At 38.9% G+C, this 22,769-nt stretch overlaps 1 protein-coding gene across 1 annotated transcript in view; it reads right to left on the bottom strand.

Annotated features, from left to right (window-relative positions):
* Positions 1 to 22,769, bottom strand: part of RORA (RAR related orphan receptor A) — a 686,592-nt gene that overhangs the window by 155,883 nt on the left and 507,940 nt on the right. The window contains exon 2 of the mRNA XM_081289523.1: positions 18,653 to 18,682. Within this exon, the coding sequence (XP_081145649.1) occupies positions 18,653 to 18,682 (30 nt within the window). The remainder of the gene's footprint in view (positions 1 to 18,652; positions 18,683 to 22,769) is intronic.

Raw genomic sequence — 22,769 nt, 5'->3', positions numbered from 1 at the left:
AGTTGTAAGTAAATTAAGCAAAGTCTTTTAGAATGTATAATTGAATAGAAAAAAGGAAACTGAAATGTGCTTTTAGATCCTCAGGATAAAGTATACCTTGGAATCAAATAAGCTACCTCTGTACATCATATTTCCATGTACGCTGTCTGGAATGCTCTCTGCATTCTCCCTTCACTTCTCTTCATGCTCAGAAATATTGCTTAGCTTTCTCTCATCCACAGTGATTTCCAGGAGCCACCAGGGGTAGGTCCCTTGTCACTTCTTTCCTTAGCCCCTGTATCCAAAACATTTATATTGTACATTTGTGTATTTTTCTTTCTACTCCTACCTCCTCCAGAAGGAAGGAGGAGGAGGAGAAGTAAAGGAGGAGGAGGAGGGAGATGAATAAGAAGAGGAAGAGGACAAGGAGGAGGGGGGGGAAGGGGAAAAGGAGGGAGAGAAAAACAGGGTTTATGTAGGGAGATTCCATCTTTTCTTTCTTGTCCTTGGTGCTTTCCACACACATTGGGAGGGCAGAAAGATCAGGGGGATTCCTGAATGAATAAATTAAATGTAAATTTGCATTCTCCTAGCATCCTGTAGACCAGAGAAGCCAGAATTATGAACAATGGTCATGAAAATGAAGACCCACCTCTGGGTTGGTCTCCCCACAGGTCACATCAGCTGGGCAAAGCCCTTCTGGATGTATTCCTATTAATTGTACAACTATGTGCTTAGAACTCAGAGGGTTGTTCTTTGTAAAATTCATGAAACACATTTTTTTCCAATTGTAAAAATTATTTTATAAATGCCAGCCTGATCTACTTGACTTCAGTGAGCTTCTATTAAATGTAGAGAAGATAACATTTTGGAGGGTAAGTTTGTGTTTAAAGAATATTGCTTAAGAATGCTAAATAGGATACATTTTTCTCTTTGAAAAAAAAAAGCCCCTATTTCAAATGTGATGCTTGGAATTTCAGCTTAATCTACAACAGGCTGTCAGAAAGGCACTGAGAAGTGGCTGATGGTCCTTGTGGAATCCCTCATCCAAGCCTAGATTGTCATTTGAGCATATTGACCTGTCCCTGACAGGAAGTCCATGAAAGCCAGAGGAGGAGAAGCTACTGCAAGCCTGCTGCCCAGCATGAACAAGAACAGAAGGCAAAATGATCACTTCTGGGACATATCACACAACTTGGAAATGGTGTTCAATAAAAGAAAAGATAATTTGGGGCCACACAACCTGGAGTGAACATATGACCTGCAGTCACTGGTCTGGATTTAGAAAAACGCTTTGATCCCCAGAGGGTAGATTGTTAATGAGTATTTTAAAGGACAAGATTGAGGCAGCCTGATAAAGTGTGAAAGGGTCCTGGTTTTGAAGGGCTCCAGTCTTGCTTCCACATCTGTAAGCAACTGGAACTGACTCTGAACAAGACACTCTACACCTCCCTGAGAAAATGTCCTTTTCTATGAAATGGGAGGTAAGAATCACCAGATGAACTCTCTGGTCCATTCTACACTTGGATCTAGGCTTTTATGACCATATTAACATTCTTTAAACACAAAAATTCAAGAACAAGAGTAATTAATGCTTTTCCCTTTTTGCTACCAGAAACGAAGTTCAAGCAACCTTAAAATAAAAAGTAGTTTTTTACTTGTATACTAACAATCAGTACATAATTTATATAGAAATACAAGGATTGTATATAATTTAAGTGACCACTGCCTACTTCCTGAAATTGATATGCTCATCCTTGTCACCTCTTCTTCATAAAATAAATGCTAATTACTCAAAGTGGTCAAGCCTCCAATGTAAAAAAATTATCATCATATAAATCACAGACAACAAGGAGGTGAAAAAAGTAAATGTATTCAAAATTTTCAAGCATATAAAAAAAGCCAGTAGTATAATCTATTCCCATGTTCCTACCCCAGACACCTGCCCCTGCTACTCTGGCTTTACCCATTGCCTGCCCCTCTCTAACATACTTTTTTTTCTGGAGCATTTTAAAGTAAATCTCAGCTAATTTGTCATTTCATCCATAACTTCTGCAGTCTTCATTTCTGATACAGATATTTTCTTAAGAAAAACTCCTATGCCATTGTCATATCTGACAATATTTAAAAAAATCCTCCTTATCAAATAAAATATCAGTTCATATTCAAATTTCATTAGTCATTTATAATATATTTTTTCCTTTCAGCTTTTGGCTTGAATCAGCATCTAAACAAGGTGAAACTGATTTCACTTAATTCACAATCCTTTGTCTTGTAAATATTTCTTCCAGATGCTAACATTACTTAGACACAAAATATCTGGAACACAGATAATGTTTCAGATAAGGCCAGCTTCCTTGCTACTAAATATTTCATTATCTGAAATGTCTGATTCTATGAATCAGATATAAATGTAGTAAAAGGCTCAGAACCGGAAAAATATCCTGCAGTTCTCATAGTTTTCCCAAATGCGTAAATGATTTAGGCAACCTTAACTGAGCGCTCTAAAGAGATTTTGTTAAACTTTACAACATTCCGGGGGAAATACATCTGACTAATGGCCTTTATTTTACCTACATACAAGCAGGATTTTCTAGACCGTCAAGCAGCCCATGAGCAAATGTAGCATTTTTAGTGGTAGCTCCACTTGCACTTAAAAAAAAAAAAAAGAAAGAAAAATTTAGTGGAATGTGGGACGAGGGCGTCTTTGGAAATATTGCTAAGAGTGCTAAATTGTCTTTGACTGACTTTTGGGAAGAGGAAGGTGAACAGTTTCTCCATTCAGCTCCATGAGGCCTCTCTGGTAACACACAGGCAACTGCTGTGACTCATGACTAAAAATCCTGTTTTATAACACCAGTCTGTGTTTTGTAACACGCACCAACATAACAAAATAAAATAAATAAATAAAGACTATTTAGAAACCAAAACTGAGGCCTGCACCTGGCACTAGTATCAAGATCTCAAGATGTCAGAGTGGCTACTTAATCCAGATAAAGTGGGCAAGGCCTTATCCCTTCCTTGGCAGGAAAGTGGAGGCTTCCTGCCTGCTGCACACATGCCCACAGGAGGAGCAACCATGAATTTAATTTTCTTAAAACAGAAGCATTTTCAGACTTGTGTTTTCCTGGACAGTTGCCTAGTGGCTGTAATCCATAAGGGCGTGTAATTGACAGTAATGTGAATCATTCACTGAAATTCTGGCACCAAAAAAAAAAAAGGGGGGGGATTATTTTTTTTTCCAGGAAAAAATTAAGGATCAGATTCATCTTGTCCATTGAAAATAGCAATTACTTTACATTTCAGCTCATTAGCTACCTTAATATAAAAAACGCCTGTAATGTGCACGATCTGAATGTGTTGTAAAGAAGAGGCGCAGTTGCACAATGCCTGCAATCGGATGGGTTGGGTCAGACTTAATCTGTGAAATGGCAGATTTAGATGGGTCACTCGATATAGAATACATGGAATTCCTCTCCCAAGAGTGAAATCCGGGAGATAGTCCAACCACTGAGTTTTGCCCCTTCAAAAGCAGCTATCTGCCCAGGACCTTGTAATTATTGTGGTAATACTCAGGGCAAAATAGATCAAACTGCCTTAATGTCCAAGAACAGCTTCAGAATTCCTTTCACAGGGATCTTCAAATGAAGGGCTGGGGATTTTCCCAGATATAAGCTGTTAGAAATGTTGATGCTTTTAGACCTGGTAAAACATTTTTCCAATCTATTAATTCTTTTTGAATGAGAGAGAGAGAATCATCTGAATTAACTTCACTATCAACCTGAAAGGGCTCCCTCTTTTCCAAAGCATAGGCATGGAAACTAAACACTGGAAATCCACAGAAGATTTAACTCCATTTAGATAAACCCCGATTCTATCTGAACCCTAGAGGTTCAGAGATTTATCTGAAACTCCAGCACCTGTGAAACTGAAAGCCCTTGTCAAAGTGTTTGGGGCTTCTGGTCCCTGGGGGAATGGAAGTATTTTGAACTGTGAAAATCCCAGGAATATCTGAAAAGATGAGCAAAACAAACTTGGGCCTCTAGAATGTTGGGGTGTTGTGGGAGAGATGTATTATGGAAGGAAAAAAAAAACACTTAGTTCTTTCCCTCAATACACAACACTCCAGGAAGATGGTTTGGTTTAATTTCCTAGTATGGGATCTCCCATTCTTAGAAGTAAAATTGAAGTCAGATTTCACTAAATCAGAGGCTATGTCAAGACTGTGAGGAAATGAAACTAAAATTAATTGTGTGCTTTATTATTACCAATAATTGAGAAGCTTCGTTTACAACAGTTGGGGGATGGGATCATTAGCTCATAATGGTTCCCATCTCTGACAGCCACCACTAATCTCCTTAATTCTGGCTTTATTTACAAGTAGTTGCTAAAAGGGAAAAGAGAAGGTGGATTCTTACAAACCACTAAAAAGGGAGAAAACTATGCACATAAATAGGACCTGCAAAAATATTTTAGATGCTGCAATCTCAATTATAAGACTGTAGCAGACTGTCAAAATCTGAGAAGTAACATGTAATATGTATAAGTAGATCTTTGCAGGCATTCTCTTTGTTTCTATATGAATACATTTTACATGAGCCCAAATAACTGGAAATGTGTTATTTATTTTTATAATTGAGAAAAATGTGTTAATGCTCTGGAATGTCCATGTGTGGAAAAATAAAACATTATATGGAATTGCACACACATATGATTTATAATGCACATATCCAGGACCAGGAATCCTAACGAAGGACCTTATTCAACAGAAAAACATTTTTTTTTTATTCAGCACTTGCAATTCTGGTATACCATAATGCTGAGGCCAAGCATATATTTTATTAATTTAAGTCCTAGCTAAGCAATAAAATGTGTGTCATTTTAAAGAAAGAAAATGTTTTACACAAATGTTAAATCTGGTGTCCATTTATGCTCCCTGCCAAGATGAATGCTGTGGTGCTGCCACCATATCCTACCCTTTAGGACGGAGATCCTCACTCTCTGCTGGAGCCCAGAGTGGTGACTGCCAATGGCTTGTAGCTGAGTTGTTTCCTGAGTTTGCCATTAGCTAAAGGGAGCTGCCCTGACTGCAGTTTTGCCTGTCCTTGGGTGCAGCTGGCCTCCAACCGCTGGTTGATGCAGAGTAAGAAGAGATCCAGCCCTCTTGCCTCAATTTGGAACATCAGTGAAAGGCCATCCCCACTTCTGATCTTCCTTTGGCATCTGCAGAGGCCTGGGTTACAACTGCTTGACAGTTCAAGTTCTCCTGCCCAGTATAGATCCCCCTGTACCATCAGGTGTTGTGCCTATGACTACCCCCAAACTTTCTTTTTGCAAATTGCACAGTCTCAGTGTCTACTCTCTGGGAAACTCAATCAAAGATAACAACCATTTATTCAAAGATACTTGAGTGTAGTGACTTGTTGGAATACGGATGCATTTTAGATGAGAATGAGAATCTGATAGACCCTTACTTTAGTCAGTGTGAGGTAGACGCAACTGTTTTTATGCCAAGAGAGTTGCTTCTAGAAGTTTCTAAGTCTGGCAGTACAAAGTGAGCGGAATTAATGTTGATGGCACAATATGAGAAACTCGATGTGAGGTTTTGGCCATGTGCAGATGCACAGTGCAAGCAGTGGGCTCTTCTGTGTTTCAGGGCATATTCACTCAGCCCTCCAGAATTTTTCCTTTGAAGTGAGACTCTGGAGTAGAATGAGGGTAAACTCACTAACCATTTAAGAGTAGCTTGAACCCTATGAGAACCTGTGAGAATGAAACCCACACTGGTCATTCTGTTCACTAGAAATCTAACCTAAGAGAAACACATCAATAGAATCTCAGGTAAAGTAATTTAGGGCAATAAAAACATATTCTTCTAAATGATACTGTCCCCGAGTGACTCCCATAATGAAAATGAGAACATCTTCCCGTCTTTCAAATCACCCCAATTATACAAGGATTAGGTAACTTCCACAAATCAGGCCAGGAAAAGTTTTTGATTGGAAAAATATCAGACGGAACTCTTTTGGTGGGGGGAGAGGAAGGGAGGAGAGTGGGGAGGGATGGTGGCATGGACTTATCTGATCCACAATTGCTTTTCTTTCCATCCTTGCAAACCTTCAGCTGAGCTGCCTTCCAAGAAAGTATCTACTTTGTTTATATTTTGCTGTGTGACACAGCAGCACAGAATGAAGAAGGTTCCTCTCACTGTGATAACAACTCCCATCCGAGAAAGGAGGGGAAAGGGGCGAAAGAGCGTATAAGAGACGGTCTCTCTAGCCAAAAAATCAACTCCAGAAGGACCAAAGATCTTCGACTCTGTCCTGCTCACCTGCATCTGCTCTCAAGGAGTTTGCTAAAGAGATGCCTAAGCAAGGAAGAATCACTACGAAGAAATGAGAAAGCTAGGATTTAAATTTCACGTGAAGAGAGGGACTTTGCATGACAAGCACAGAAACATTTACTTTCCTCGTACAATCATTTCAAAGTGCTTTTTGACCTTGGAAGAAAAAAAAATCAGTGTTAAGACAGAATTGGTTAGGTCATTGCCTAAGGAGGCATAAAAGGCCACCAGGAAATAAATTAAAATTAAAATAGATTCTTTTATTGGGTCACATCTCATCCTCTCATTTATAAGCAAGGTTTCTACTCAAGGAATTGATACTGCAGGGGATAATTCTGCTCCTCCTGTTTTGACTCAAGAAAAAGTTACAAACAAAAGTAGGGAGGAAGCTGTTCGAGAGGCTTAAAGGGCATTTTTAAAAGAAATCACTGGGCCCTGGAAAAGTAGGGAAACATGTACATGCCAGACCAGACCAAACAGAGGAGTGTCACGTGTTCTGACCTTGAAGCAAATAAATGTCATTCATTTCTTTGTAGGATTTACCTTAAAACTCAGCAAGTCACCTGTGATGATCAGAACATCTACTTTAGAAACTGTTTAACATTTTAGGATTGCTTTTCCCTCTATAGACTGGAAAAATATAGGATATCTCCCTGGATACTATAGCCTCCGTTCTTGGAACCGGCCAATTCTCTTCTCTAATAGGTAGTTTTCTATTTTGGATTGACATAGGTGACAAAGGTAACTTAAGATGTTCCTTTACATTTTTTACTCTATAGATTTGATCATCTGTTTTATAGAAACCTAGAATTGATAATGAAACCAAATGGTGTGTGAGCGGTCACTCCAGAAAATGACACATGCTTTATTTTTAGCAAGATTTTCAAGTATTTTTTCAAGTTCTAGATGAGATTCTGACTCTGATTTAAACTGCTGAAGGGAACTTTAAAACAATGAGCCCTAAAACTAAAACTTAAAAACATTCGATAAATTGTCATGCATGAAGAAGCCCTTTGAGTTGTACTGTTGGTTTATATAAATCTCACAATATAATATTGAATAATAAATCTCAGTATAATTTTGAATGGCTGTTAACCTTTAAAAGATTAATATTCCTCACCCGCCCCCCGCCCACCAGCTCAAATGTGTAGGAATAGTGTCTGGTCTTAAAATTAAAATAGTGTCTGACACTTAAAATCTATAGATGTTAATTGAGCACATAGTAGATATCAACTATCCTGCTTAGTTTTCTCAAAGATAAGAGATATATCTAGTGGGACAAAGATACATAAACCATTATTTTACAATACTTTGGGGGTAGAGGAGCTTCAGAGATAATCAAGGTAAGGTTGGAAAGGGCTTTGCATGACAGAGCTGTTTGTATTGGCTTATGGTGGAGCAGAAAGACTTCTACAGGTGTAGAAGGTGGTGAAGGACAGCCTGGGACAAACAAGACCCAAGAGATATAAGGGCAGTATGCCCATGCATGGAATCTCCCAAGAACTGAAATTGCCGAAGATGGCAACAACTGCCTACTTGGTAAAAGTTACGAAAAGAGCAGCAGAAAGATTAGGGTCAGGTTGAGAAGACCTTGAGTGCCGTCCTAAAAAGGTTTGGCAAAGGAAAGCCCTAGAAGGTTCTAAAGGAGTGGAATAAGAAGATCCTCCTGACAGTGGGAGGCCATAGTCTACTCCCTCCCCAACTTTTTTTTTTTTTTAACTGGGGGAGAGGGTAGTAGGAATTGCTAAATGTAAGGGTGGTATTTTCTAATACACCTGGTTTCAGAGAATAGAATTTAGCCAAGGGATTTTTTTCTTTTTAAAATATATTTTACTCTATATATAGTTGAGGTTTATAAGATGTTATGGGATACATACAGGTAGTAAAATGGATACTCTAGTGAAGCAGACTGACTTATCTATCACATAGTTAGTAACTCCAGGCATGTATTCAGTACAACCTACCAAGACTCTGATCTTTCCACTGGAAGATTCACAATGGTGACCTTAACTGCTGCTGTCCTACCATATTCACACTGCAAAGCAAAAGGAGTGCCAACCCACAACTGGAGTACTCTGCAAATTCACCACCTGACAAGTCTTCAAGTAAGAAAAACACCTCAAACTGAATTTGTCGTTAACAACTTTATATGTCTTGTTGTTCCTATGTTGCTTGAGATTGCCTGGCTACCAGGAAGGTAAGTCAGAGGCAGATATTTCTGATGGTGACCCTTACTGGCATCTGCTTTATCATCCTTCATGTTAAATATATCAACATATGTAAGCCCCTTCAAGCCCAAAGGCCAAAGTGATGATGTGGACAACAGAAACCTGAATTTCCTCCTCATTGTCTACATGGATTAAGAAGTCTCTGGATTTATATAGTGCATGGATAGCAAAGAGGGAGGGTAATCCCTCCCCCCTTTTAAAATTCTTTGATTCTTTTTTTTTGTGGCAATCCCAGGAAAGTGCATAGCTTACAGATTGGAGAAATCTAGTACCAAAGAGAAGACATCATTGGAAATCAGTGTTTTGATGGAGTCCGAGGCTGAGTTAGCAGCAGCGCTCCTTGGCCGCTGCGCTCTCCGGGGGAAGCCCGCCAGTCTGGTTTCCACTGCAGACTTAATTGTCCTCAATTCAAGGAGATCAATTCGATTCCTGAGCCCAAACGACAAGCTAAACTACCAATGACGCCTTGCATGGTGTTTTAAGCGACATAATCAACTGGAGAGGGACTTGTGTCAGTTAGACTTTGTCTCCTTAAAAATCAAGAGTAACAGTGGTAGGAGAGAAGTTTTTAACAAGGAGGAAAACCCTAGACAGTTGTCTCTAAGATTCTTCACCACAGCTTCAAGGACAACCAGGAAAAGAGCTGCTATTTGAGGCAACTTCATTATAAAATCATTTTTAATAAGCAATCTTAACAAAGAGAGGGAATACTCTTGTGGAGAAACCCTCCAGGGACTCAGAGGCTGCCCAGTTAAGTTATTAGGAAGTTTCACACAAGGGACCAAACAGCTATTTCATTGGCCTCGGGGGACAGAGTTTAGTTTTCACCTGTTCTCTAGAGGCACTGGTGTTATCCTGTCTACCAACAGCACAGACTGGTAACAATCAATTATCCCGACACCCCAACTTGGTGAGGAAAAGCGAATTTTCAGTTTTGTCGACACAAAATGACACAGTACAAGAGAGACAGATAAATTAACTCAATATGCTTCATTATCCTGGAGACTTTTAAGAATGTGCAGCTGACGAAATGCCTCATCTAGACCTCCGTGTTCTTTAAGAGAAACAATAGAAACCCATTCTCTGGAAACTGAGAAATGCCAACTGTGAGAAAAGGGGGTGCAGTTGTCTTCCTAACGTATTGTCCAGGAGTAGGAGGGAAATAATTCTTTGTGGTGAAAAAATAATAATCTGTGCAGTTTATTTTACCTGCCTAAGGGGTGAGCAAGATTCGGAATTCGGGGTTCAAATTTTTATGAAGCTATTTGTAGCTGAGTTAAGAGGGTTGGAGAGACACAGGGTCTCAGAGCAACCCAGTAGCCTCCAGCCAATTAGCAGCAGAATGAAAGCAAGCAAGGAGAACCATTAGCCACGAAATTCAAAGTGCATATGTATTTTTCAAGTTTCCCTGCTCATTCCCTGCCTCTGATTCTAATGGAATGGCAAGAACTGGTCTTACAATTAGACTTTAAAACAGGGAAGACAGAGAAAAAGGGAAACACTTTTTCTTCACTGTAAGAATAGCCTTCCCTTTTTGGGCTAGATCTTTCCTGCTCAGTAAGCATTCTTTCTACACAGTCGATCACAGGAACAGCCAGAAAAGAACGTCTATCTAAGGATAAGGATTCTATCTGGGTTCAGAGAAGGCACTGAGGCAGGGAACATCTGATTCATATAATGCTGAGAGACAATGGCAGTGAAAACATTGTTACTTCATTTTTCACACACATTCTGTTGGCTCCCCATTGGTCACCCCATCTCTGCCTGATGCCCTCTCTTTTCCTTGTTAACACTCTACTCCAGTCAGGTCCACACCACCATCCCTGGAGCCTTCCCTTGACCTACTGATCATATCTCATCCTCAAGACCCTTCCAGACCCAGCTCAGGTCACCACCATGTGGCCAGCACACGTGACATTGAAACATAATGCAACTGGAACCTCAACCTGCAAGTCTTTTATGACTAAAAGTTCCTCAAATAGGTGATTCTTTCTCCTTCAGGCTCAATTATTAGAGAGTAAGGACAAATAAGTCAAACTTTCATTGTTTCTTTTTTTATCCGTTGTGATACTGGGGACTGAATCCAGGGCCTCATGCATGCTGGGCAAGGGCTCTACCATTGAGCTATGTACCCGCCTTGAGTTAAAATTTCTACACTACACTATGTCTCATGCAGTTCTAGGCATAATTATGGGCTAAGAAGTATTAAGCTAATAGATCTGCCTGGCTCCCAGCACTATCCTTGCCTAGGGATTGGTTGCAATCTGCTTTCCAGCATTCTTGCCTTAAAGCCCAGTATTATAGATTTCTAGATTATCTATCATATAATCTTCTCTTCTCCAAAACAAACATTTAAAATAAAATACTTAAAAAGAAAGAGAGTCGGGTGAAGAGGAATATAGAAGGGTTTATCCAATAGGAGGCCATTTAGGAAATAAAATATCTATGGATTACTTCCCTATCACTGAATCAAATCCCAAATCTAGCCCATTCCATTATATTCTGCTCTCAGTTTGCTTTTTAATCATTGTGCTTGGCTGTTGATGTTTGGAGCTTGAGTTGATGCTCAGGTGATCAACACAGTAAAATAGGGAAAGAGCTATCACTCCTACATGGGAATACAAGTTTGTCCAGAGGTGGAAGTTGAGTGGATGGAGTACACTCCACTGGGAGGAGTCTTGGGCAGTCAAAGGCAAAAGGTACACCGCAGAGCTTGGAGATGAAAATCTTTGTCACTCTAATATGTTAGGTATGGACATTAATTTTATAATCAAAAGGGCCATATGGCCACAAACACACTAACTTTAGGGCTGCTTAACTTAATATATAACTTAATATATAAAATGTTCATGGAAAAAATTGTGTAATTTATGAAGTTAATATCGAGTGACCGCTTTGTTCACATTTCAAATACACCTGTATTTCTGCCTGCCTGTCCTACAGTTTTGTTCCTTTGCATGTGGATCTAGACCCACTCTAAATCCAATCCTAAATTCAGGTGGGTTTAGCATCCTCAAAACCTAGTTGTTTGCTTCTCATATATCTCTCTGATATAGATATATTCCAGATCCCTAGCCATTTTTTCTAGCTTTAAGCACTTTGTTTAATTTAGGTTTGGTTTCAAGGAGACTGTAGTGTCCTGAGTCATACTATCTACATGGCACTGAAAGTCACAGGAAATTATCAAGTTATTCTGACAAAAGAATACCACTAAATTTATTGTAAATGAAACTGATGATAATTAAAGGATTTGTTTCAATGGAAGATAAGTTCATGCCATAGAAATACACATTACTACTAGTAAGGGGAAGACAATTCTTGTAGAAGCCTGAGTAACTACTTGGAACAGTTGTTTTCATTGTGGAATCAGTTATTTTGTAGGAATAGTGACATTAAGTAGATGTCAATTCTCTGATGGTTTAGAGTGTTAAGAAGATAAGTAATGATCATTTTAAAGAAGGAAGGCTGTGTAATTTCTTGTATGCCAGCTTGGCTAGATGAATCTTTCTCATGTAGTGGGAATAACATTCTCCTTTTTTATAATCAGTTGGTTCTTCACACTTAGAAGTCCATACAGGTAAAATAGTTGTAAGGTAAAAGAAAACCTCAATCAATGGTAGGGATTATTATGTTGCAATGTTTTCCTGTACTTCAGAGGGGAAGATCCACTATAAAGAATTAAGTTCGGGGGTGGAGGGGCTGGGGTTGTGGCTCAGCGACAGAGTGCTTACTTCACATGTGTGGGGCACTGGGTTCGATTCTCAACACCGCATATAAATAAATGAATAAAATAAAGGTCCATCAACAACTAAAAATATTTAAAAATGAAAAATAAAAAAAATGTATTAAGTTCTTCTTTTTAGAAGCAATTCAGCTCTGGCTTTACGACATGCTAGATAGTTGTAGGACCCTGGGCCTCAGTTTCCTCCTGTAGAGGGGCAGTAGTAATATCTACTTCACACAGTTGTGGTAAAGAATAAATAGATGAACACTTACAGAGTGCTTTAGAAAAGTTCCTAACATTAAGTGTCCCAAAGTGTTAGCTAATGTTATCTAATACTGAAGATAACAGTGTGGCTATTATGTACACACGAAGGGGCAATCTATTCTGTTTTGCACCTGGGCTCTACCCCATGACCAGCTGGGTGAGTTGACGAGTTTTTTGGCTTCTTCGAGCTAAGTTACTCATTCCTCAGATAAGTTTTCTTATCTAAAACATGATGCAAGTAGTAAAAAGCTCATGGAACTTATGAGAAGAATAAATGAAATAATGATGTAAAGCACTAAACATATGCCTGGAATATTAGAATTGCTTAGCAGGTGGCAGTTTCTGCTGCTGCTACAACCACAGGTAATTCTGCATTAGAATTGTCATTATTGAACTAGAAGTAATGCAAACTTCTGTAATAGACATCTAGTCCTTCTTTGAAATCCAAGCCCACGATGTCTAAGTGTTTATTAAATATGTCATAAATCTACACACCAGCATCTGCTAGACTAGATATTTTTGTTTCCTCCCTAGTAGTCACCATGGATTTTAAAGAATCAATCCCATCTCAACACACCCCCTTGAGCCTATGTAATGAAACAGGAACACAAATACTTTGGGTCCAGACTCAGTTCATGAATCTGGAGTCTATTAACCAAGCAAACTTGAATCGGCTGGATGCTCTGATGGAAACACTGGGCTAAATATTCAGCTTTTCAATGGAATTTACAGATCACCACCATGAACTATGTTTTAAGAATGAAAATCTTCTACCTTGGAAGAACTGGCAGGGCCAAGTGCAGTCCATTTACCTTTAATCTGTTGAGACAGAGAACTCCTGTTAAGCTTAGGAGAGCTTGGCTCTAGTGCACAGGCTGACTCTAAAGGCAATCAGTTCCAGATGCTCCAAAGGGGCTTTTACTTCCTCAGACGAGTTGATCTTGAAGGGACTAAAACAAGTGTCAATCTGGGTGGGCATGAGTGGAAATGAGCAGCAGGGATGATTTTTTTAGGACACATAGAGCTATCACTGCTATTGTTGCTTGGATCACAGCATTGGAATCCTGGATTTTCTCCCTAATTCTTTTCTCCTTTCTCACACTTGCATCTTAGCGTGCATTCCAGTGATCAGCTGAATCTTCTGGAGCTGATATACCTGGCATTGGTGCTTTCAGTTGTTTTCTGTGATTATGTGTCCCTACCCTTCCTGTCTCTGCCACCTCTAGTCCCTTCCCTCAACTAGTTTGTAAATTCCTTACGGGTAAAGCATCTGCCAACACATAACAGGTCCTCAATAAATGACTGTCCTTTAAGGAGCTCTTGTAAGATCCATCACCTCTGTTTTGGTTATACCCCACTGTCAGCAAGCTTGCCATCTGGGATGGCCAGTAGCCTTAGTAAGCCTAGCAATGAGTCTTGTTGACATTTCATGAGTACTAGATTGTCTCTTTTCCTGACTACTTGTCAATTGGTAGACAGGATATGGATAAAGGCCTACTAAAAGGACCTCACGTCTGTCCTAAGGAAACACTGTGCCAGCAATTGAAATTATAATTGCTGTGAGTCACATCGTGAGTCACATGGGTTGTCACGGCAACCTATTAACTATATCACCAAAGCACCTCCGTTCTCTTTGCCAAGGAAGGTTTCTGCACTTTCCTGGACTATGAAAATTATGTGGGTGAGCCTCAAGTTTGAGGTTGCTAAGAGTCTACATTCAAAAAGAATGGCCTCAAGGAAAGGAAAAGAAAACGATAAAATAAGGTTATTCTAGTTCCTGGTTCTCCTGAGTAAATGGCAACAATTGTGACAAATTGGTGGGTTCATTTTGTGGTATCAACAAATGCCTAAGGAGAGGAGGTTGAGGCCTCAAAACTAATTTTCTCTAAGTCAAATTCAAAGCCAAACCTCTGGGGGTGAAAAGTGAATACATTAACCTATTCCACTTTAAATGATTGCAATAAACACTTTTTTTTTTATGGAAGCAAAAGATTACTCTGAAAGAAATATTCAGGTTTGTGCTAAAATATATTTATTATTGGGAACTAAAACCATTATAAATAATAGTGCTTTAATTTTATATATTTGAGGTGTTAGCCTGCTGTAACCAAACAACATTTGAGAATGCACTGTTACCTTTTAATAGCTATTTATGTTAAAATTAAAGTTGTTTTAAAGGTTCAGAAGCATATATTTGTATTTTGGGGGAAATATTGACAAATTAACACATTTCCTTGATTGCTTACCACTGAGTAACCCACACTTTTTTTTAAAAAAAAATCATTTGACCATCTTTGAGTATGAATGAAAGAGGCAGTGCAGGTTTGGATCAGAGTAATAATAATAAAGAATATAAACAATGCTCAGAACAGAAGGAAGAGGCAATAGTCAGATGTCCCTGGGATAATCTGAAGGCCTCCCAGGCACCCTCTGTCCTGCTTTGTGGTGGCTGTCTTACATATTCCTTAAGGTTATGACTATAATACCGAATTTCCCAGAAGCAGGAAGTAGCTAGGATGTTCTGTTGTTATTTTTTTCATCCTCATATTTGTCCTCTTGAAACATTTTAGTAAATATGAAACTATCCAAGTAGAATTAGATTAAGGAGTCAGGAGTGAATGGCTAGTTGTCCTTGGCAAATAATACAAACCAAAACAGCAGTTGATTCCAAAAAAAAAAAAATATATTTTTATCCACATGGTACTATTTCATCAGGAAAAAGACCAGAACAAACTTGTGAAACACCAAAGCAAAAGCAATCTTGCAAGTGTCCAACCAAATCCATGTGCTATATAATCACCATGAAAATGAAATTGAAATTCCACACCACAGTGTAAAATTGATCTAATATGTCCCTATCCCACAAGTACAAACTCTCTTTCATGTTCGCACACCAAAAACCAATAGCAACGTTTCCTATCAACAATTGAAAAACATCACAAATGTAAAAATTCCTTGACCAATTTTGTCATGATGACCTTGCACTAAAAGCCCCAGAGCCTTGTCTTCTCCCACCAGCCAACTGGAGTTCAGACACTTAAGGCAGCCTGCTCAGGAACTCAGGTGAACCTGAGTTCTCCCAGGACTATGGTCATGAATTCTTCTGAAGTGAACAATCAAATGTCCTCTCATGGGAATTTATGGCTCAACTCACCCAAAGTCTTTTTTTTTTTTTTTAAATAAGCAATATCTGTATTTCCAGATAGCAGGGTGGCCTAAAATATTACAAAGTGTCACAACTATTCAGGTTCATTTTATAGTTCTTGCACCTCTGACTGGGGGACCTGTGAGCTGACACGCTGGTCTGATAATAGATTCTGCAACTGTACACATTAATTTGTAAGTTGAACAATCTCTCTGTGAGGGCACTTAGGAAACTCAAATTGAAATCGCTAATGTGGGGAGACTTCAGCTGTCGATGATTATGTAGTCAAGTCTTGACCAAGGTTTCCAGAACCTTGGCTAAAAATGGAAATTCTGAGACAGTACAAAAATGAATTAATACACTTCAGTGATAGTGAAACTTCTTGAAGAACAGATGTCAAGATGATTTAAGAGGGGCTGGAATTTCATATCTTTAAAAAAAATCTTATAGGCAAGTTAGGACAGTTCAGTTTTCAAGAAAAATCCGACAGATGCTAAAGAAGAGGTTATTTGGGTAACTGTTATTAGAGAAATAACTGATTGGTTTTCTTCCTCCCTGTAAGGTTGGGCCCCTGTAGAGAGGTTAAGATCAGAAATATGATGGGCTGTCTGCTGATCTGGGTGACAAAAACAATCTCCATGTTTCAGAGGCATGGGGGACTTGCACAGTGCTGTGACTTGGACAATTCAATTTCTCCTTGACACATGCAAAGTACTGGGTCAACGTCTATTCAGGTGCTCTCCTTTCCAACTTGTCATTGGGTGGTTTTATTCTGGGCCTTCTCCCCCAAATCATGGAAGTAAATATATTTAAACAAAAAGATTTCTGAGCTAAATCTCTTTCTCTCTTCTCTCAACCACATAAAGGAACTTTAAGTCCTTCTCGATTAACTTTTTGTTTAATATCTAAACATTTTCCTGCTGATTTTCAAAGTTATAAAAACAAAGTCCACCCACTCTGACTATATCTTGATTTTGTATTAAAGCAGGTATAGGTGATGAAGTTCTTTAAGCCTTTGCTGAAAGGCCCATCGGGTTACATTGCCTGTTATTGGAATATCAATTTTTCTTCACTGGCTGCCACTTTCATGCTGTCACCTAAATCCTTCCATGAGTCCTACTTAACCACAGGTTGTTATTTCTCCAGCAGGCCAATGACATTATTTTCAGGAAGACAATTGCTTGAATGTCTTTATAGATGGACTGTCTGTATATTAGCTAATATCTATGGTCTTTGACTCATCTTGTGAGTTACAATATATGCTTCATGTCCAATGAAGACAAACTAGTGGTTTTGTCCACTTCTCAAAGAGTCAAATGATATTGCAAATAGTCAGTAGCTTTCTGGATATTGATTGCTACGTGGCCAGGAGTCCACACCCCAAACCACCATAAACAGTAGGCACAATCAGCAGCCCCTATTTGGGAGAGGCCCAGGACTGAGCTAGCAGAAAGACTGAATTACTTACCACCTCTAGAGTGGGTCCCTCCAGGCCAGGGACGAGCTCATGGGCAAGGCTGTGCAAGGAAGCGCTCTGTACCATGCCTGCCCTGCGGATATACAGAGGACTTCAGTCTCCTGCGCTGTCAATCTCTCAGTCATCATGAGCTCAATTATGCACCGACAACAGCAAGAACAACAAGAACAACGACAAAACAACCCCCAAAAAGCTAAGGGTCACGGACTATCCTGATGGAGGGACAGCCAACTGAAACTGTTCTTTGAGAGATGGAGGTGCCTCCTGATCATGTGTCTACTATGGGCTGGGCCTTTCATTGATCCTCAAACAAGTATTCTGTGGGAGGCCATGAGAGAGCCACATGGGGACTGCAGGACTGGGACTTAGAAGGCAGGTAACTTCTCATTGAATTTGATGCTTTTTTTTTCTTTTTCTTTTTGGTTTTTGCATTTTTTGTTCTCTACAAATACAGATAGACAGACAGACAAACCCGAGAGCAGATTTCAAGAATCAACTGAGGCACAAGCTGAACTACTTTGATGTTACACAGATTTTTTTCCCCCAAAATAATTCACATGAAATAAAAAAGAAATTAAAAAGTATAATTAAGAAAAATTTGGGGATATATCCTTGTCATTCCTATATTGTGCCAAAATAGCTCCTCTGCTTGCCTTAGAAAGATGCCCAAACACATCTCATCGGTAGCACATATCGGTGGTCTAAAATAGTCATCAAATTCTAATGACACCATTAATTCAAAGCCTGAATGTTATGCTGGCCAAGTGCAGTGAAAGTTGACTGCCTGTATCAATGACATATTATTTCATCCTGAGGTTCAAGGCACAAACATTATTGCTCAGATTGCAAATCACAACACCTTACATTGACGTGAGTTTGTAAACTTAGGGTGTGGTTTGAATGAAGGCAACTGATGAAAGCAGTTGAACCTGAGAAGTGGGATGAATACAGAGCATAAATCCAGCACACATTTCCACATCAAACTACCGATGCCATTTACCAGGGCCCTCGTGGACCATGCCCATGGTCGAGCCACAGCACCTATATTCCCAGTCAATATCTCTGCTCCACAGACATAAGAACAAAACAGCCTAATTTGGGAACTAGTGGAGAGGAAAAGGAGACCAAAGTTTAAAAGAAATCAAGGTGATGTTTCCTAGAAACATACCAACTCTTCGAAGAAGGATCCAGAGTGAGGGTAATCAATAAGTAACTGATCCTCCTGGCTAGATTTCATGAATTTTCTAACGATTCATGGCTCAAAACACTAGAATTCAGCAGAATATGTCTAGCCTCTCTCTTCAACACACACTCAGTACAAACAGGTGGAGATGTGCCACTTCCGACCACTACAGGTTGAAAATATGACCTCTGTTGAGCATGGATCACAGCTGGAACATTAGTTTATACTTGAAGGGTCACAGCAGCCAGACATATGCGAATTCCAACTCTTCAGAAAACTTTGGACAAAAAAAGTAAATGCATTACTTACATGTATGTGTCTTCTTCGTTACTGAGATACCTGGAAGAGAAGAAACAATGACAAAGGTAAGAAAGTGTCCTCTCTGAGCTCTGTTGATTGTACATCATTCCAGTGTATACCCAGAACACCATCTTGGTCAGATGGCAATGCATAGCACCGTCACCAGACCTACCCAAAGTCATGCAACTGAAAATGATAAGAGACTGTGAGCATTACCCATTGGCCTAAGAGTTTCTTTAAGAAATAAGATGGACAGTCATGGAACAGGGTGAAACAGGATGAGAGAAAGTTCTTATTTCTTTCTTGTAAATCGGGAAGATGATCACATTTATAGGCAGAGATTTAAGGGAGACATTTAAGATGCAAGAGAGCAACACCAACCTACTCAGACAAGAGGCAAACTGAGCAACGGGGCCATTAATTTGGTATGGCTATTGATTTTGTGTTTACTTTTTAATGAAAATGACTTTTCTTGCTCATACGAAGCATAGCTTTTAATGGTGAGGAAAAAATTCTTCCACAAAATGTACCTATATGTCCATACTCATTAAGGTCACCTGGAGAATGACTGCTTCCTCTCTGCAAATGGCAGCAAAATGTATGGGACATAATTGCATGGAAATATGAAGGATTCATGAGTCAGCACCTTTGATGTTTCCAAGATGATTGACAGATGGCAGGTGGAGAGTGGAACTAAGCAATAGTTGGCACGTAAGAGCTGATAGAGATAGCAAGGATGCATGCTTCAATACAAACAATCCTATTTCCAGTTCAGAAATACTACATCTTGAACTCATCTTATGCTTCATTCTTCTTGGGAGATATTCTCAAGACTAAATAGGCTCAAAGTAATAAAACTGTTGAAAACATTTAGCCTGTGACTAAGAACTGTGGTAAACCTTGAATTTTTTTTCTTTCAAGTTATTAGGAGAACTATTTAACCCTCCTTTGGAAAGTAAAAGTTGTTGAAAATTTTGGCATCCACATCAGACCTATTACTTAACTATGGAACATGTCGTACAGGGAAGAAATCTGTTATGAAAAATCCGTGGTAGACATTAAGAAAAAAAAGTTAGTTCCAAAGTTGTGTGCCAAGACCAAAATCACACACTTGCTCCCCCCACAATTTTCCGAAGGCCTTATTTAGGGAAGCTGAAATTACATCGCCCAACTCAAAAAAAATTTTTTTTTCCTTTTTATTGAGGAAAACTATATTGTTTTTCATCATGTTTGAGTTGGCTTTGCAAAGTGAAGTTAGAACCTTCTGCAAAGATCTTTGGAGGCTCTCTCAGATGGGAACCACAAAAGTGTTGTAGAATTTTTTTGAAGTAACATTTATTGGGGGAAGGCCACCTCCCCCAAGAACAACAGTGAGTAAAGTTAAAAATCTGAATACAATTTGCAACTCTAGCTTAGGATACCAGCACCAATAAATTGATACATTAGTGCATTTCAGCACTATAAGAACCCTGTGTGTACTTTCCTTAGGAAATGGAGCTTTCTGTGAAATCACTTTGAAGAGAAAGTGCTTAGGCTGTCACTCCTGATTATTCAAAACCTCCACACAATTGGATTTAACACAGCCCAAAACAGACCTATCTATATTCGCTGAGTGTGGAACTATTTTCTCCTGACATCCAAAGGACTGATGAAAATACCACTGCTTTGCCTTTTTTACTTAAATTTATTATACAGCGTGAGGCAGTGTTCTCATCAAATATTTTCATGATGATCACATTGATAATAGATTTTGAGATTCTTTCCAGGAAAGCTGCCTGATCTTGGAGGGCATGGTAGTAGGCACAGAGCTAAAACTTCCAATATCTGTCTCCAGAAGAAAGTATAACTTCAGCAACAGTATTTAAAGTATTTACAGAACTGAGAGTAGAGAGGTAGGCTCCAGGCAGTAAATCCTTAGTTTTTTTGAATTGTCAATTAATGCTCAATATAAATAATGTGAGGTTTGTATTTACAGGGTTGCCTGATTTAGCAGATAAAATAAAGATGTCCAGTTAAGCTTAAATTTCAGATATTAAGTTGTTTATCTCAAATTCAAATTTTCCTGGCCAACCTGTATATTATCTGACAATCCTAACCTGTACAAATATAATGTAAATTATATTTATCATAGAAAATATAGATACACTAAACCATCAATATAAACATTTTTATGAAGAAAAGCTTAAAGACATACCCCTCTCACAAAAGCACTGCTTTTCAAAAGGTATATTTCAACCCCTAATTATAGAGATGGGACTGCAATATATATATTTTACTTAGTAGCCATTTTGAAGATGGAATTCTATTTTCCTAGAGAAAGTGAACAAATAAAAACAATGCAAACACACAAAAGATGAATTTAATACTCAGAAAATATATTGGTGCTCCCTTGAAAAATAATCCTTGTTCTAATGCCTTGAATTTGTTTCCCTTTTCCCATAGAAGTTCTTGTACTTTATAGTAAATGACTCCATAGAAGTATCAAAAAGAAAAAAATAAAGAAGAAAATAACCTTATTTCACAGATGGAGAAACTGAGGCTCAGAGAAGTTTAATGAGTATAATAAAAAGTTTCTCTGTGGAAGTAAATATCAGATGAGAAGCAAGCCTTTGCCAATCTTTAAAATAGATTATATTTTGTTTAATATATTTATGGACATTACCTCTCAAAAGAGTACATACTCATAAGAAGATTTACTGCCTGGAGCCTACCTCTGTCAGTTCTTTAAATACTTTGAAACTATGGGGCCCTGTCCTCAGCCTTATCTAAACCAGGAAGCCTCATCATGGGCTTGAGTGAAAGATATAATCAAACAGACACTGATGCAAACTTGTAGAAACTGCAGTCCCTCTAACTGGAAGACAGACTGAGTTGATTTGAGAAGATTCCAGAGTATTCTAGAAGAAAGAACATTCTATAAATCCAGCTGCCTGAATTACCTACCCCCGTCTCCCAGGTCTCCATTCATAGCAGGCTTGTGTGCCCTGCTTTGCTACCAGCAACTGTTTTCTCACTCTTATGTGGTGGGAGAGGGGGGTGAGTCTCCTCTTTTCTTTCTCTTCCTATTTTTCAGAGGTTTCAAGATTCCTGTCTTTCTCACCAAGAATAGCACTTATCCTCAGCCAGATCACAGAAGTCATACATTGTGATTTTTTTCTCTTAAGTGGAGGAGAAAAGACCTTCAGAAAAATACTTTATCTGAACATAATGCTAGCAGCAGCACCTCTGAACCAAGAGATTCTTGGAGAATTAAGTTTTCTAAGGACAAATTACCAGGATTATTAAGGAGGCAAATACCTCTAATATTCCACTCAGGAATAAAAAGGTATACCTTTTTTAAAGTCAGTTCTTAAAAGAACTGTATTTGGGGGCAAGCTGACCTGAGTGTGCATATGTAGCCCACCTACTTTTGAGCCTCTCTATGAGAGACCTTGGGCAAATTACTTAACTTTTCTGAACCTGAATTTCTTAGTCTTTAAAATTAAAAATAATCATCATAATACTTAAAGACTATTGTGAAAAAAGTGAATTAATAGCTTTACAAACTGAGAAATGTGAATATGTGAATATAAATGTTAGTTATTGACTTTGATAAAGGGTGAGCAATTTGCATAGTATTATTTTAACAAAATTGAATTATCACATTCTCCTAAGAGCTATGCCTTCACCTCCCATAGTATCCCTGGGTTTCACACTGATTCAGGCCCAAGTATGTGGTTTTCAGCTCAACTGCTCTGACTAGAAAATGTCTTCATTTTTGATGGAGAAGAGCTGCGATAGATAGAGACCCAAGTTCCAAAAAGTAAGTGTACTCTATTCTAGACCCTGAGCTCCATTTTGATTCTGTGCTCTGCACAGTCTAGGAGGTTGCTGATCGGTGAGGACAAAGGACATTGATCACCACCACCAAAGGGTGTAGAACCAAGCCTGGCTGCTGTGAAGGTTTTGATTCACTTCCAAATGACTGGGAAGAACACCAAGATCCTTCCTCAGAGATTCACAAACAGGCCAGAGCAGAGTAATGCTCTCTACAGAGAAAGAGACTTCATAGAGTTGTGGTGAATGATGGGGTGGACCCAAGTTTCTAAACACAAAACACCCCCTCCCCCAGCCCCAAATGAACCCA

Source organism: Spermophilus citellus (assembly GCF_964194105.1).
Source record: "Spermophilus citellus genome assembly, chromosome: 4".
Taxonomy (NCBI): domain Eukaryota; kingdom Metazoa; phylum Chordata; class Mammalia; order Rodentia; family Sciuridae; genus Spermophilus; species Spermophilus citellus.
This window is presented reverse-complemented; position numbering and strand designations above follow the sequence as displayed.